This window comes from Tigriopus californicus, chromosome 7 (genome assembly GCF_007210705.1).
Source record: "Tigriopus californicus strain San Diego chromosome 7, Tcal_SD_v2.1, whole genome shotgun sequence".
Taxonomy (NCBI): domain Eukaryota; kingdom Metazoa; phylum Arthropoda; class Copepoda; order Harpacticoida; family Harpacticidae; genus Tigriopus; species Tigriopus californicus.
Window position 1 is genome coordinate 5,885,242 of NC_081446.1, and position 15,755 is coordinate 5,900,996.

A 15,755-nucleotide genomic window follows, 5' to 3' on the forward strand; every position below is an offset into this window, starting at 1 on the left:
ATGTTCTATAGGCTTTCCCTTCAAGTTTGGATTGAGTTTCGGATCGGCTGATTGAATCCGAACCAAATGCCCAATCCAATTGCATACTAATCTTAGTTTTTTCCGTCAATGCAAGCCAAATCCAAAAATTGTAGCTCAACTCGATTTTTTGATTTAATCGAAATCTGAATCCCAAAGATGCGGCTTAATCCAAATTATTTCACTTTTTCTTTTTCCGAATTTTTTCTCTCTCATCAAATTTCGAATCAAATTTGATCCGACTTTTCATATCTGTGGCACAACTGTAGTGTAAATGCGCAAGATCGTAGTTTAAATGCTTCTAATCAATAAACTATTTATGATAGCTTAATTTTGATTACAGCAAATAAATATGTCCAAGCAGAGCTGTATGAAATGAAACCATGCCACTGTGATAACATTTTCATGAGTGTACCTATATTCCTTGCATCTACCTGTTTGAGTTCAATCACTAGATTGAATTCAGATTCCATTTTGAAGGCACGGTATATGAAAATTATTGGCCATGATTTACCAAATCGACAGAGCGGTGACATGTCAAATGAACACAAAAACTTAACAGATGCTGGCTTCTTCTAGTACTAGTGATGATGCATGGGATCAAATCAATTTTCAAAACCAAGGTTGCCGACAAACATCAGCTGTTGTGGCGCCTCGTGTTGTTGGTAAATGGACTCCAAACTTGAGGACTGAATCCGCTGAATCCGCTGAATCCGCTGAATCCCAGTGAAAACGTCCACTAGAAGGTCCACACGACTGTCTACTCGTTGGGTGAATTCGATTGCCACGCTTTAAGACGCTCGAGGGTTACGACCATGTTTGGCTCGAGCTCGGCCTTCGGTGCGAGCAATCCCGGCACGGGTGGATTCGGCGCGGCCAATCAGACCGGCTCGACCAATCCCATGAAAGACTTCGAAGTGAGTGCCGCCCCCGACGATTCGGTGTCGTGTCTGCGGTTCTCGCCGCCCGCTCTCAATAGCACCTTCCTCATCGCCGGATCGTGGGACAACAATGTGCGCCTTTGGGAGATCCAAGCCAATGGCACCTCCGAACCCAGGCATCAACAGAGCATGCAGGTAATCCGCTCATCCCGCTAACTACAGGATGAAATGATTGGGGAATCAATGACCTGCTTGACGAGTGGGTCACGGAAATGCCCATCTGGCAGGATCCTGGTCTGAACGAAGGCAAGTTTGAACCGACTCAGGGCCAAAAACACAATCCGTGGCTGGCCGGCCACAAGATTCTCCTCTCCAATTAAAGGGTGGTCATATCATTGAGAAGTGAACCAAGCCAATCATCGACAATCATATGCATTAGGAGGCTCGTTCCATTTGGGGTAGCGATAGGGCCCAGGGCCAAGTTGGTCCATTCCGTATTAAGGAAGGGTTACTGAGTCAGAAAGTAACGATTCAGGTCTGGAAAGTCTTTGATAGAATTGTTTTCAATTATGAGTTGAAGCCCCGTCTTATTGATGAGGGAGGACGAGAATGCTCATCCTAATTAAAGTCTTTTGAGTTTTTATGCTTTCTTCTCCACTGGAATTTAAATAGTGCACACACTATTGGTGTCATTTAATATTTTGAGTTCGAAACCCAGGATCGCGTGTCATGAAGGGAAAATGACTGATTTGAAGATTCAATGTATGAATATTATTCTTACGATACAATCAATATCAATTTCAGGGCCCGATTTTGGATGTCTGTTGGCAAGATGATGGGAGCAAAGTGTTCATGGCTTCGTGTGACAAGCAAGTCAAGATGTGGGACTTGGGCTCGAATCAGACGATGCAGGTGGCCGAGCACGGCGCGCCCATCAAATCCATCCGGTGGGTCAAGGCTCCCAATTACACGGCCCTCATGACCGGCTCGTGGGACAAAACCCTGAAATTCTGGGACACACGCTCTCCCAATCCCATCATGAGCATCGACTTAGGCGAGCGGTGTTACTGTGCTGACGTGGACTATCCCATGGCCGTAGTGGGCACGGCCGGAAGAGGCATTATCATCTATTCCTTAGAAGGCCAACCCAAAGAGTTCAAGCGGATCGAACCGCCGCTCAAATATCAACATCGCTGCATCTCAGTCTTTAAAGATAAGAAGGGACAACCCACCGGTGAGGATACGCCTAGGGAGAAGATCGTGGAGCGCTAACCCTGACCCGTACTCATATTTCGTTTCTAGGCTTTGCTTTGGGGAGTGTGGAAGGACGAGTGGCCATTCAGTATGCCAATGCCACCAATCCCAAGGATAATTTCACGTTCAAATGCCATCGTTCGAATGGCGTGAGTAACGGTTTCCAAGACATTTATGCCGTTAACGATTTGGCATTCCACCCTCAACACGGAACGCTCGCTACAGTCGGCTCAGATGGACGATTCTCGTTTTGGGACAAGGTGAGTGTTTGACGACTGGAGGAACGAAGCGATAATCAAATGGCCCGATGATGCTTTTTTTCAACTTGTATCTCCTTTCGTTGATTTGTAGGATGCCCGGACCAAACTGAAAACGTCGGAGCCCATGGACCAACCTATCACGGCCTGCTCATTTAGCAGTAATGGGCAGATTTTTGCTTATGCCGTCAGCTACGATTGGTCTCGGGGCCACGAGTTTTACAATCCTCAGAAGAAGAACTACATCTTTCTTCGGCCGTGCTTTGACGACCTGAAACCCCGAGCCAAACCTTGAGTGCCCTGTGACGATGGGTCAAGCATAGCCCGCCATCTCAGCTCGCCACCGATCTCTCGTCGCCTGGTTATTTCTAATATTCTCAACATCATGCTTGTGTATTATTATAATGTTGGAGGAAAACGCAGATATATTTTGACTAAATCCCTTGCAAACCTTTAACTTCTGGCACTGACACGAGTGTCTCATAAGATATGTATACTCCGTTGGGCATCCGTTCTTCGGACAACGACTAAACTGAAGCGTTTGAACTTGGGATTCAGGATTGCCTTGACTTTTTTCACGCCTTGAACATCTTGAGCGATCATTTCCCACGGCTTCACTTGAAAGTTTTCGAAAGATCGCGAGGAGAACTTGAAATTTCCCCGTGCTTCGGCCGGAACTTGGGCGGCTTGAAACACCTTCTGAACAATCTTGTCCTCGGCCATAGTGCTGCTGATGACAAAGAGAATTCCATTGGGTTTCAAATAGTTTTCGGCCACCACCCTGAGCGCATATTCGAACTCGTTGAGTTCGTCGTTGATAAATTTGCGGAGAGCCAAGATGGTATGGAAAACTAGGTTCACCAGCATGTCCTCTGGCTCTCGAGCGGTTTTCTTGGCTAAATCTTTGGCTGGAGCTTCCAAGACTTCATACAATTCCTGAAAAGTAAACACACAAAGCTGAACAATTCTCAACGTACGCTATCATTCCTTTTTCACCAACCTCGACAGATTTAAAGCTATGAAACATATATCGACTCTCTATGATGGCTTGGGTCACGTGTTTGGAGGAAGACAGGGAGCCACCATAGTATTTCAAGATCTTGTTGAGGTTCTTCTCGTTGATTCGTTGGAGAATCTCCGAACCCGAAGGCAATTGCGGACGGAGATCCGGATCCAAGCGGAGGTCGAGCATGCCTCCATCACGGGCGTGGTTAAACCCTCTACGTTGATGGTGCAACTGGAAGTCCGAGCATCCCGTTTCGATGATGGCACAGTCGAGGCTTTGAGGCTCGATGCTCAGCTTTTGGAGCTCTGCGGGCAACTCGGAGAAGCGGGCTCGCAACGGGATAACTTGCTGATGACCCACTTCCTCTTGCCACGCTTGAGCCGCTTGCCAAGCCGTTCGATCGGCATCCACGGCTATCACCATGGCCGAGGGATCGTGCTCCAAGATGAGTTTGGCGTGGCGGCCGGTGCCAAAAGTCATGTCCAAGACACGGGATTGTTGGAGATGACCGAGATGCTTAATGATTTCCGAGGCGAAAGGGGCTTCTCCGTTCGAGGCCAAGTCGGAGGTTCGACCCACTTGATGAATCATACATTGTGATACTTTATACCAGGGCCAGGCATTGACCCGCCCCAAAAAGGTTCCGACGGGTCGAAACATGTCGTTGGGCGAATTGGGTTGTCAAAGGGATGTCAGGGGATAGAATAGATGGGGCCAATTTATTTCCACGAGATCCGTTGCCACAATTTCTGTGCGCTGAGCGTGGCTGAGATTTTCTCAAAGTTTCCGACGGTGGTGATGTCCCGCAGGTCGGCCTCGCTCACTTTGGTGAAAGTGGCTTGACGGAAAAGGCGGGGATTGGCCTGCTCGAAGGTGTTCTCGGCTAATTGCCGATAAAAGGCCAATTGACGTGCGGTGTGGTCGTTGGCTCGAGGTGAAGTGGGACCCGTGGGGAAGGCCGCTTTCACCAATGTCCGCAAATGCTCGCCCAAGTCACTGAAAGAGAAGCTCACTCAATCAGGGTCCCAAGGAAGGTGATCAATCAGACAGTATAACCCGGGATGGATAAGCAAGCACTCGGAAACTCGGACTCAAGGAACGCTAAAGTCAGCTAAATTTGAACCAAAGGGCAGGCACACCCCTCTTACTTAAGGTGGGAGGCTATCAAGCGATAAAGATTCGGTCAGAATTTCAACTTACCTTCCGGTTTTGGTGGGATCTTTGGGCCACTTTTCCACCAACTTGAGGGCCTCGGCGTAAGTTCGGACGGATTTATGAGCCATTTAATGGATCATTAAGTTACTGCTTCCTAGCTCGTCCAATGACAAGACCAATGTTCAAAATGGGTCAAAATTGCATAAGTTTATCAATGTTTCCAATCAACAGAAAGTTCCATGGAAAGTAAACAGACGACAACCCCAAGAAGAAAAACACATGGTAAAGGTGACGCCATGACCGCAGCCTAGCAGAACGGAGGTGACCGATCTGACCGATACACCAATGGCAAGGAGCTGAAGAGTAAACTTTGTGGCCATTGACGAACACTCATAAAATGAAAACACTAAACTATCGTGCAAAACATGCGTCACCAATGGGGTATGTCAAGTAAAGGAAACTCAAGGAAAACCTGGCCCGGCACCCTGTTTTGGGCATTTTGGGGAGGCAGAACGAGGACAAACATCACAGTCAACTCGCACCATCCGCCCTTTGAATTTTCAATAATCGAGTGATTTTGAGTGAGTTGTGTCACCAAACCCAACAAAGTGCACATGTATGGTGTAATTCCGTGAACGCACTATCAAATTGGCTCAATACCACATTGATATTTGCTTAGACGAGCAGGTAAAATGATATAAGCGTCAAAATCCAATGCATGCACAGTGTGGTTTGGCTGAGCATGTTGTCTTTGATTTTACTCCATGGAATAACGTCAGTTGTTCTTGAACGCGTTCACTTGACAAGCCCCATACATGTCGCATAAGAAAAATAGCCATTTCATTTATCAGGTGTGTAGAAGAATGGTCATGATTAGGATATTGTCTAACAGTATAACTGAATATGAAACTGAAATCCGTTCCTGTTATTGAGGAACAAGTTATGCCTTGTTCATTGTATGTATGTATGTATATTTTTTTCTTAAGTGTTAGTACACTTTTAATTACAAAAATTGTCGTTAGAATTAATTTGGCAAAGTTTTTACAAAGCATTTCATTTTTTTCTTGAACATGGCTGGGTCTGGTTCCCTCCTTGCCTCTTCTGGCATGGAGTTCCAAATTGAAGATGCTTTTAACTCAAACGCGTTGCTGGACGTTTTCGTTGGGTGAGTCGCCTCGATAGGATTTCATTTCAAAATGCTAGACTTCTTTGACTAAAACTTGCTTCCCTCACGAGTTTTAGAGTGGCATTGGCCATTGCATGGACCCCAAAGTTGCTACAACAACCCCTGTCTTGTTCCAAACATTTCATAAAACGTGTCAAACCGCTCTTTTTAAACTTGTAGCTAAGAAATGACATATATCAAGTTTTCTAAATAATGAGTAGGCTTCGCCATAATATGTTGTTTCAAAGTTGAGACAGAAATGGCAGTCGTTTCACGGTTCGCATGTGCGAAAGAAGCTGAAACGGGGCATTGAGAAGAAAACCGATTCGTTCAAACTAGAGTTCAAACCTCTCAAATTTCTACTACTCGACATTACTGATGGGACCAATCTGCAGTTTGAATGACAGATTGCTGCAAACAGCAATTTCAGCTCCGCTTGATCAGTTTGCAAACTGTTTGGAGCAGATTTAGCTGATTTCAGGTAAGCCAAATTGGGACATATTTTCTTCTTCTTAAAGCATAAGTTCTATAGATTGTTTGGTTAAATGTAGTCTTTTTCGTATTGGGCTGATTGAAAAGGAACTGTATGAATACAATCAAAAACCACACCCTTCATGACAAAATATGGTCTAATTCAAATCATCATAAGTCCTAAAATTTTGGAAATCCTGAATCAGTGCGTTCTTTCAGCTTTGCGAATATTTTACTTTTGCGTCCAAAACTATCAAAGTGAATCTTTAAGATCACGGCTCTTTGTTGGTTAAGACCTTCCTTATGGTCTTTTTTCACGTTAGAACTCACTTTACTATGGTATTTGAACTTGATGAGATATTTAAAGCTTTGGCCAAAAATCGTCTTGACTTTTACTCTCCAATTTGGCCAGCCAAGACTTTAGGACAAGAAGTCAACCTGACCATTTGTTGATGGGCCCCATTTGGCGTGACAGTGTGGCAAAATATTACCATGAGATAATATGTAAGCGGTGTTGAATAACATTCCTCATCGTGCATTCAGAACAATGTTCAATTCAAGAAATAAGGTCTTCAATTGCATTTTTTATTATATTAGTAATAATTAGTAATTAACGGTTTTCAAAATTCCACCAGTGATGTCATATTGCATTAAAAATTTAGATTGACAGCCATGGTTGCAACCTCCCGTGATTATTCACCGCCAACTAATCGGTGGAGATAACGTTTACCGATGATTTATTTGATCACCATCATTAACGAACAACATTTTTGTATGAGTCTACCATGAGCCATGACCAACCAAAGTGAAAAATTATCATTGAGTTTTAAAAGTAGCCCCTCGATGGCCAAATCAAGGGTCGGAGGCACAGTTTTTTTCTCGTGGCCATTGAATTTTGAAAAGTAGCAACTTTGGGAAATTTTGGCCTCCGGCCCCCTGGCAACGCTGATTTAAATCCCAAAACCGCGCCAACCATACCGTCCGCCTAATCCAGCCTGGTGGTCAAGCCTGGCTGTTCTAAGCTGAACTCAGTAAAACTGGAGATGCCATTTATGCCATTGCCATTTATCTACTTAGCCAACTTCACCCAATGAAAGCCGGCTACTTAATTTTTGTGTGTTATGGAAGAAGCACTAAATCTTTTCCCTTTCGACTCTTCTATAGTGCCTAGGTAAGCGTCAAATCTCAGTCCAGCGTGGGCGAGGACCACCCCCAACTGGAAGCGCGAGTGGTAAATTTGGCGTCCCTGTTGATGTGGTTGCCTTCCCATTTGAGAGATCATAACAATATATTGCTGACTTTAGAGTCAGCTGAGAGTCAGCAATCGTCTCATAGTCAGCTCAGTCAGTGAGTGAACTGCTGTCGACGACCGTGGTCGTGTGAGCCACTCGTGTCCGCTTCAATATTCGTGGGACCGTATGGATTTATTCCGCTAGATTGTCGCCCATCTGGCCCATCCGAGTCCATCGTCCATCGTCCGTCCACGCCCACTCACCTGCTTGGCCGGTGACACTGTTCCTGTGGTGCCCTCCCTTTGGATTCTTGTTTGTGGTAAAGCTTCTTCCTCTCCTCCTCCCGTCATCATGGATAATATGCTCCCGAGTCCGTCGTTCAACATCCCGTCCATTGCACGCCCCATCATGCCATGGACGAGGACCAGATGATCAACCCCCAAGCTCAAGCCGCCCAACAAAACAACGCCTTAGGCACGGGCTTCAGTTTCGGCGGATACACGCCGCAGAACCTGTTGAGCTCGCAGACGCCGCAGAATCTTTTGGCTAGTCCAGCACCGGGTTCGCCCCTTCAGCCTCGCACCACTCTTCGCATCATGCCTCGGCCACGCCCCCCGCCCAATTAGGGCCAGCAGCCACGTTTACGCCCCCTGCGCCTCCCCCGCCCCACCCTCGCCGGCCACCCCCTTATCCATGGCCCCGCCCCAGTCCATGGACACGGGCATCGTGCCTCAATTGCAAAACATCGTGTCCACCGTCAGTTTGGGCTGCAAACTCGATCTCAAAAAAATTGCCTTACACGCCCGTAACGCTGAGTACAACCCCAAGCGTTTTGCCGCCGTCATCATGCGGATCCGCGAACCCCGCACCACGGCTCTTATCTTCAGCTCGGGTAAGATGGTGTGTACGGGCGCCAAATCGGAAGAGCATTCACGTCTGGCCGCCCGCAAATACGCCCGCATCGTGCAAAAGTTGGGCTTCCCGGCCAAGTTCAAAGACTTCAAGATCCAAAACATGGTGGGCTCCTGCGACGTCAAATTCCCCATTCGACTCGAGGGCTTGGTGCTCACGCACAGTCAGTTTAGCTCGTACGAGCCGGAGCTATTCCCGGGCTTGATCTATCGCATGGTCAAACCTCGGATTGTGTTACTGATCTTCGTGTCCGGTAAGGTGGTGTTGACGGGCGCCAAAGTGCGGCAGGAGATTTATGAAGCCTTTGATAATATTCATCCCATTCTCAAGAATTTCAAGAAGCAGTAACCCTCGAAGGGACTGGAGACACCCGCATTTTGACCAACGTTGGACCCCTCTTCAAAGTCTGAATTTATATAATGTTAACGTTTATGTCCCCCCCCTCCCCAGGACTCAAAGTGTCAGCTGTGAGTCCGCCCGCTATCGTCCGTTTCTCTCCCCAAGACCACCCGTGTCTCCCAGAATGAATAAACCGTAAAATAAAGTCGAACTTGCTATCAATCCTCTCTCTGTCTTCATGTTATCAATGTACTTTTATTGTTATGATAATCCAGCCAAACACGTAGTTATTCTACTCTTGGCTAATAATGAAGGCGATGGTATCAATCACGAGTTTTCCTCGGGCATACTTCATTAAGTTTAATTTGGGATTGGCGATCTTTTCGGCCATGACTCGATCTAACTCGAGTCGGAGTTCTTTCAATAGCTCGGCCGCTTTGTGAGTGTGGGTGGCGAACTTAATCCAACCATCTTCGAGGGAGAGGAGGAATTGGTCCTTCTGCTTCTGGACCTCGACCCCCGTCCCACCAAATAGAATCATGGGGAACACGGGGATCATGCTCAATTCGCGAATGAACACGCGAGATGTCTTGACCTTTTCGTGATACACCAAGTAGGAACTCTTGTAGGAAGCGCAATCGAAATTGATCGACGAAGGATGAATATTCACGTAGCCATCGGATTTCGTTTTGAATTTGAGATCCTGGACCAAATGGTCTTTAGGTAAGGCACCGGCGGCGGTCTGTTTGTACTTGAGGTCCGGTGAAAGTACTTGGACAATATTTGGATACAAAGCGGCGCATATCACAGACACGAGTAGTTTCCAATTGGTACCATTCTCATTAAATTCTTCACCCGTGGCCTTATAGACAGCATCAGATCCGTTCCGAGACATTCTCGAGAGCTGTCGCATGCTGATTCCTTCGGGGGCAAACCCCGTTCCACTTAGGATTTCCAAAAACTGATGCTTCATGGTGGCAATCATTTGCAGCGTCTTTTGCGAGAGCAAATTTTCTTGGGAAAAGTTGTACCCGGCCACTTGACTCTTTTGAGTGATACCATGCCATTCCTGGTAAGCTCTTAAAGTAGTCAAATGGTCTGAGTTCACGATGGCAAATTTCAACTTCTTCTTCTTGGCCTCGTCCCGTTTGCCAAAAGGACTTAAAAATGGAGAGCGGTTGCTTAAGCAAGCTGCAATCGTGAGGGCCGCATCCAGACATCGGAAGATCGACCCGAACAACATCAGTTTTCCAATCCGAACGTCCACGGGTAAATTGGCCAAATGGAAGCCTAACGGGGTGAGCTCACATTCTCTATCAAGAGCACCAACGCCCTTCAGGCGATCCACGGCTCCTTCAATGTTTTGGTTTTCTGGCGGCTCAATCATGGCGTTCAAGACGTGCATGAGAGGATTGTTCTTGAAGAGGGGCAGGATTTTAATCCGAAGAACCATTTGCTCGAGAGGCACGCGTTGGATCTCGGGTACTGGATCCTGACGGAGATGATGAGCAAATCTGAAATGCGTATACAAATGGAAGCAATAGCCGGGCATGACCCGACCCGCGCGGCCTTTTCTCTGGAGGGCGTTGGCTCTTGAGACCCAAACTGTGTCCAAGGACTCCATGTTCTTCATGGAGTCGAAGAATTTCTCCTTCATTCGACCGACTTCGATCACAAAGACGCAATCATCGATGGTTATGGACGTTTCCGCCAGATTGGTCGAGATCACGATCTTCCGAACCCCTTCTGGTGGTTTTTTGAATACTTCTGCTTGTTCTTCACTAGATAAGCTCGAGTGTAACGGAATCAGCTTGAATTTTCTGGCTTTGGTGCCCAAGGTAGGATGGTTAGCAATCTGGTCATAAAGACTCATGATTTCTTGGATACCCGGTAGAAACACTAAGATCGAGCCCGTCCTGGGGTAATCGTTGGCGCCATTTACTATGTAAACTAATGTGCTCTCAATCAGATCGTAATTGATCTTGTGGAAATCCATAATGCCCAGGGTTCGTTGTACCGACTGGGGGTATTCTGAGTAGCGGTAGTTGATCTGTTTGGGATTCAGTTGCTCGTCTCGCAGATTGTCTTTGGGTGGTTTGAACACCCGATCTCCATTACCGCTCATGTACTTTTCGATCTCAAAGTCGTCCACGTCAAAGCCTTTCATGTTTGAGCCCTTAAACTGTTGTTTACTTAGAACGCGACATCCAGATTGCCCATTGTCAATTGGTCGGGCATAGGGCGAATCCTCTTCCATGGCGAACCTGGTCACGCTCAAAAGCTTCTCCAGGAAGATTTGCTCCACAGGAAAAGTTCTTCCGGGAATGTCAATCACGGGTACCTTTTTGAAGTAAGTGCTAAATAGATCGGCATTGACCGTGGCTGACATAAGTAGCACTTTGAGGTCTTTTCTTCGTTTGAGGATGCCTCGCAGGATCATTAGGAGGAAATCGCTCTCCTCGCTCCGTTCATGAACCTCATCCACAACAATATGAGTGACCGATTCTAAATCAGGATCCGATTCCAATCGCCGCAAAAGAATCCCAGTGGTACAAAAGAGCAATCGAGTTCGCCAAGATGTTTTGCTCTCTAGTCGGATCTGATAGCCCACCACATTGCCCACTTTTTCCCCACGCTCAAAAGCCACACGTTCAGCCACGCCGATGGCCGAGATTCGTCGGGGTTGGGTGCAAATAATTTGACAATGCTTCTTCGAACCGGACCCTAGCCATTCGTCGAGGATGTATTGCGGAACCTGAGTACTTTTACCGCAACCGGTCATACCCGAAATCACCAAAACTTGATGAGCATTGAGGGTTTTCAGGATGTGTTCTTTCTCGGCCCAAGCCGGCAAATTTTCACGGATCAGCGTGATGTCCTGGCTCACCACATTTTTCGAACAAAACTGACGAATCTTGGAGTTATCTTGACGCAGCTTTTCGAGATCCGGAGCAGGCATCGATTTTCCGCTCTTCAGATTCAGCGACGCTAACAGAGAGGCAGCACTGTCCTCTTCCCCCGCTCTCGGTAACGGAATCGAACTTGTCGGACCCTCTTCATCTTCCAATAGATCCGGGTTGAAGCTGAAGGGATGACTGGGCATGTCCATGATTTCCTGGATCACATCTTCAGCTTCGACTAGACTGACCAACGAGAACACAGACGGAACATGATCTTGGGCCAAGTTCTGTGCTTCTTCCATAAGTCGCTGAGTGATGTTCAAGCACGCAGCTTTGGGAAACTCGTTCAGGTCATTGGAAAAACAAACCATGGGCGAGTCGTGGGGATACTGACATTGATCATGGAAGCGAATTTCCAATCTGGAGATATTCTGACCCGGATCTTTCTGAAGGTGACGCTCGTCCACGTTCACGGTTTTTTCAGGGTGAATATGCGCCTTATTACAACGGCGACCGAATTTGCAATGCCCCCGCATGAAGAATGGACAGGCATTTTTGAGCTGCTCGGCCTTGGAGCCCTTCTTATCGCCGCTTTTCTTGACCGAAGGCAGGAACTTGGTCATAAATGGGAGTTTCAACTCGATGACCCAAAGCTTGTCGGGAATCTTTTCGATAAAGCCTTCATGATAAATCGAGGCCAACGCCATCTTTTCATCTTCTTTTTGTTCTCGGTACAGGGTCAAGTCTTCGGGAGAGGGAGGATTGAGCCTGGATGCAGCCCCCGGGAAGCACTGACTCAAAAGCCGTTCCAAAGCTCGACCCACATCACCATCCGTGTCGCGAAGAACCGAGATCAATCGGGTGGAATGGAACCCGTAGCTCTCGAGCCGCTGAACGGCATAGGGGTTCAAATCCGAGTGAGCCGCATCCGAAGCGCGATTTACTTCCAAGCCCGTGACCCTCAAGCGGGTTTCTCGGACCCAGAAGCGTCGATCGAGCGGAGCCCCTAAATTGGCGTATTGTTCGGGGCCTTTCATTTGGTACTGACCTCCGTACAACTCGTGCAAGGCTTTCAAAATCTGAGTCTCGGTCTTTTCGTTCATGCGGAGCACTTGCATCTCGACCTTGCGTTTGGCCGGCACGGGTTGGACTTGGCCCGGAGGACCACTCGACTCGATATCGCCCTCTCCATCCGTGTCAAATTCATCGGACACGTCCAAGTAATCGCACAGGTCGTCGTCGGTCACTTGGCCATATCCTTTGCGACCCAGACGAGCCGAGCCGGAGGCGGAGGCGGAGGCGGAGGCGGCAGGGCTGGCCACAGATGGAGGAGCGCCCGTCCCCCCACGACCACGACCTCCTCGGGCACCCCGACCACGTGCACCGCCACCCCGATTAGACGGACCCGAGCCGCGGCGTTTAACTGGAAACGAAGAGGCCATCCATGATGGGTAGGGCGTGACTTCAAGCATGTAGGGTACTCACCGGAATTCATTAGCAGCCAATAGGATCACGGCTCAAGGCGAAAAAGGTCACTCATTTCAGCTGACCTGCGGGTCTTGTTCAAGCGACTGATCGCAAATCCACATGTACGTAGGTGTCAGTGTGGACTGTGGACATACGTATGGAAAATGAGAGTCTGGGCTCAGGCTGGCAGTTGGTAGGACATCTTCACGGTCAGATACGGATGGAACACAGGGTGGGTCAACTAAATTAACCTAGGGAAAACATATTTCAAACCCAAATCATGTGCGCAATCGCCCCTTCTTTCCAATAAGCAATGTGATCCCAAGACCACTAAGAAGGCCAATTTGGGACTCTCAGGGGTGTTCTCATGCTCCAAGCAGATATAATAAAATTTGGCAGGCCTGCTCATGTTGTTGTGGTCAAGCCGAATTTGGATGCTGACTGCTTGCTGGCCAAGGACGAAGCGTGCCGATGCATCAACATATATAGGTTGGGTAAATCCGACCCGTCCAGACTTTAAGAACATAACTCGGATCTGCCGATCCCTGGGATAGACGGATTCAAACTTCCTCCGCAAATGATTAAGTGGTGACTTTTAGATCATTTTTGTAAATTTGGTAGAAATTCTGACTTGGAGACGGTCGACAAATGTATTTCACTACCGGCCAGTCATTCATATCTCGTCACTTCTAGCGGCCGGCCACGCCAGATGACTGGAGCACAACTGTGCCTCTCTCTGAGTCGTTGGCCTACGTAGTAGGTAGAGCTGGGCCAAGTCCTGGGCCGGGTTCCTCGAGTCTAGGCTCGAGTCCGGCCTTTTGTCTTAAACATGACTTTATATGCCTGCATGTACCTATGTTCAGTGCTGGGGTTGTACCTGAATACAAGGATCAAACTACAGTTCCGGTTACTTTGACCCCGAGATGCTTTACCCTGATTTCAGGATTTATGCTTTGGCCTAAATGAGCCCATCCTTAACTCGCTATTCCTCGTCAAAAGAATCTTAGGCGTTACGGCAACTTTACCAAGAATTTTTATGGCCAACATTTCAGGCCTATGGCCTCATCATAGCCATACTTTAACATATGTAGCCAATGCAATGGGCAGTCTCTGACAAAATATGCCAAATGCAAGCAAGTGTGCAGATTGGGCATAAAAGCTTCAAGTTTCCTCCAGCTTCTTTGAAAAAAATGAAGACGTGGAACGAGTATGTTTTGTATTGGGGGATCATTATGATTTTACCATTCTGGAATGCATCTAGACCATAGCAACTTTTTCGAACTCAGGACAGCATTAGGGTAAACTCCTGACTTGTAATATAGACTACTTTACTTATCTTTTCTGCCAAGGTAAACCAAGTGAATGCAATAACCCTCAACGGCTGCTGTCTTACGCGATCAATTCATGCCCCCCATCGACTACAAGCTTCGAGCGCATTCGGTCTCAAGTCCGAACTCCCCCTAGCACTAGTTGCCAGTGTAAAGTCGGTGAGCGACTGAGCGAGTGCCTGTCTGCGGTAGGTAGAGAGGGCGGGCGGGTAGGCACAGTGGGCACGGCCCGTCGGTCTGAATCGTCTGAATGGTCTGAATTATTCCTAGGTTCGTGTTCCTCCTGGATTTCTCGTTCCAGCCTCCGAATCTGAACGTTGATTGCACCCAAAGGTAAGTTGCACCATAATATGTAATGACCAGTCTGACAGGCACGAGGATAAGGCCCGGCTATCCGGGCCCAGTCCCGGGATGACGGATAATGGCGTCATGGCGTGTCATCGAGTCGGAATATCCTCAGCCATCCATCATCGAATCTGAGCGTCTTTCAGGTTGAGATTAGCAACATGTCGGATTGGGACACGGTCACCATTATTCGCGGCAAGAATGCCATCCGCGGGGCGGGTGCGGCCAAATCGAATGCGGCTGTCAATGCGGCTCGTCGTCGCGGCGAAGCCATCGCCACCGAGGAGAAATACGGCGGTGGCGGCAACAAACAGCACGGCACGCAGCTCAACACCATGAAGTTGGACCAAGAGACGGAAGAGCTCAAGCACAACACGGTAAGGCGGGGCTGAGGTGGGCCACAGGACCGGGATGGATTGGTCAATGATAAGACCTTGCTCGATTTCAGGTGTCCATGGACGTGGGCAAGTTGATCCAAAAGGGCCGCCAGGCCAAGAATCTGACCCAAAAAGATCTGGCCACCAAGATCAACGAGAAACCCCAAGTGGTCATCGAGTTCGAGTCCAGCAAAGCCTTGCCCAACGCGGCCATCCTGGCCAAGATGGAGCGCATTCTGGATATCAAGCTCCGAGGCAAAGATAAAGGCAAGCCTTTGGTGCCCAAGGACAAGGATAAAGCCAAACCCGCGGTGGCCAAGGGCAAGGGCAAATAAAGCCTCGGATGCGGAGGCCGCGGGGGAAGCCTGGGCGCACATTCTAACCGACCCACTAGCGGATACGGTTTCGGCGGGGCGTCTAAGTAGGCGTGCTGGCTGCAACCACATGTCTTAATCATAGTGCTCGGTTTCGCAATCGGTCGGTTCCCAGCTTCCCCCGCCCTCTGAAGGGTAATCCCGTCAGACACCCATTACGTCGTCTGGGCTCGGAGATTCCCACGTTTTTATCTTTTTTTTAAAATAAACTATATATAACGAGCCTGGATTGATTAATCAATCGCTCGATTCATGAAGTGTGTCATTATCTCAT

The 15,755-nt window shown here is 48.0% G+C and overlaps 6 protein-coding genes across 6 annotated transcripts; 3 read left to right on the forward strand and 3 right to left on the reverse strand.

Annotated features, from left to right (window-relative positions):
- The first annotated feature begins 701 nt into the window (after positions 1 to 701).
- Positions 702 to 2,849, forward strand: LOC131883934 (protein Rae1-like). Its single transcript, XM_059231543.1, has 4 exons — positions 702 to 1,094; positions 1,704 to 2,133; positions 2,202 to 2,413; positions 2,505 to 2,849. The coding sequence occupies exons 1-4, from the start codon at positions 834 to 836 to the stop codon at positions 2,703 to 2,705; spliced, it is 1,104 nt and encodes a 367-aa protein (XP_059087526.1). The 5' UTR covers positions 702 to 833; the 3' UTR covers positions 2,706 to 2,849.
- Positions 2,785 to 4,924, reverse strand: LOC131883933 (12S rRNA N4-methylcytidine methyltransferase-like). Its single transcript, XM_059231541.1, has 3 exons — positions 4,617 to 4,924; positions 3,411 to 4,412; positions 2,785 to 3,346 (listed from the first exon to the last, which is right to left on the reverse strand). The coding sequence occupies exons 2-3, from the start codon at positions 4,074 to 4,076 to the stop codon at positions 2,891 to 2,893; spliced, it is 1,122 nt and encodes a 373-aa protein (XP_059087524.1). The 5' UTR covers positions 4,077 to 4,412; positions 4,617 to 4,924; the 3' UTR covers positions 2,785 to 2,890.
- Positions 4,136 to 4,699, reverse strand: LOC131883407 (ubiquinol-cytochrome-c reductase complex assembly factor 2-like). Its single transcript, XM_059230874.1, has 2 exons — positions 4,617 to 4,699; positions 4,136 to 4,412 (listed from the first exon to the last, which is right to left on the reverse strand). The coding sequence occupies exons 1-2, from the start codon at positions 4,697 to 4,699 to the stop codon at positions 4,136 to 4,138; spliced, it is 360 nt and encodes a 119-aa protein (XP_059086857.1).
- Positions 4,925 to 7,363: 2,439 nt separating the features above from the next.
- On the forward strand, positions 7,364 to 8,917 carry LOC131883937 (uncharacterized). Its single transcript, XM_059231546.1, is given in 3 exon segments — positions 7,364 to 7,833; positions 7,836 to 8,004; positions 8,072 to 8,917. Coding segments are annotated over 3 exon segments (840 nt in total). The 5' UTR covers positions 7,364 to 7,790; the 3' UTR covers positions 8,700 to 8,917.
- An 8-nt stretch (positions 8,918 to 8,925) lies between these two features.
- On the reverse strand, positions 8,926 to 13,443 carry LOC131883932 (putative ATP-dependent RNA helicase DHX57). The gene is made up of 2 exons (XM_059231540.1): positions 13,076 to 13,443; positions 8,926 to 13,013 (listed from the first exon to the last, which is right to left on the reverse strand). The coding sequence occupies exons 1-2, from the start codon at positions 13,083 to 13,085 to the stop codon at positions 8,983 to 8,985; spliced, it is 4,041 nt and encodes a 1,346-aa protein (XP_059087523.1). The 5' UTR covers positions 13,086 to 13,443; the 3' UTR covers positions 8,926 to 8,982.
- Positions 13,444 to 14,560: 1,117 nt separating this feature from the next.
- Positions 14,561 to 15,738, forward strand: LOC131883936 (endothelial differentiation-related factor 1-like). The gene is made up of 3 exons (XM_059231545.1): positions 14,561 to 14,718; positions 14,877 to 15,107; positions 15,179 to 15,738. Exons 2-3 carry the CDS (start codon positions 14,892 to 14,894, stop codon positions 15,440 to 15,442), a joined length of 480 nt encoding a protein of 159 aa, XP_059087528.1. The 5' UTR covers positions 14,561 to 14,718; positions 14,877 to 14,891; the 3' UTR covers positions 15,443 to 15,738.
- The last annotated feature ends 17 nt before the right edge of the window (positions 15,739 to 15,755 follow it).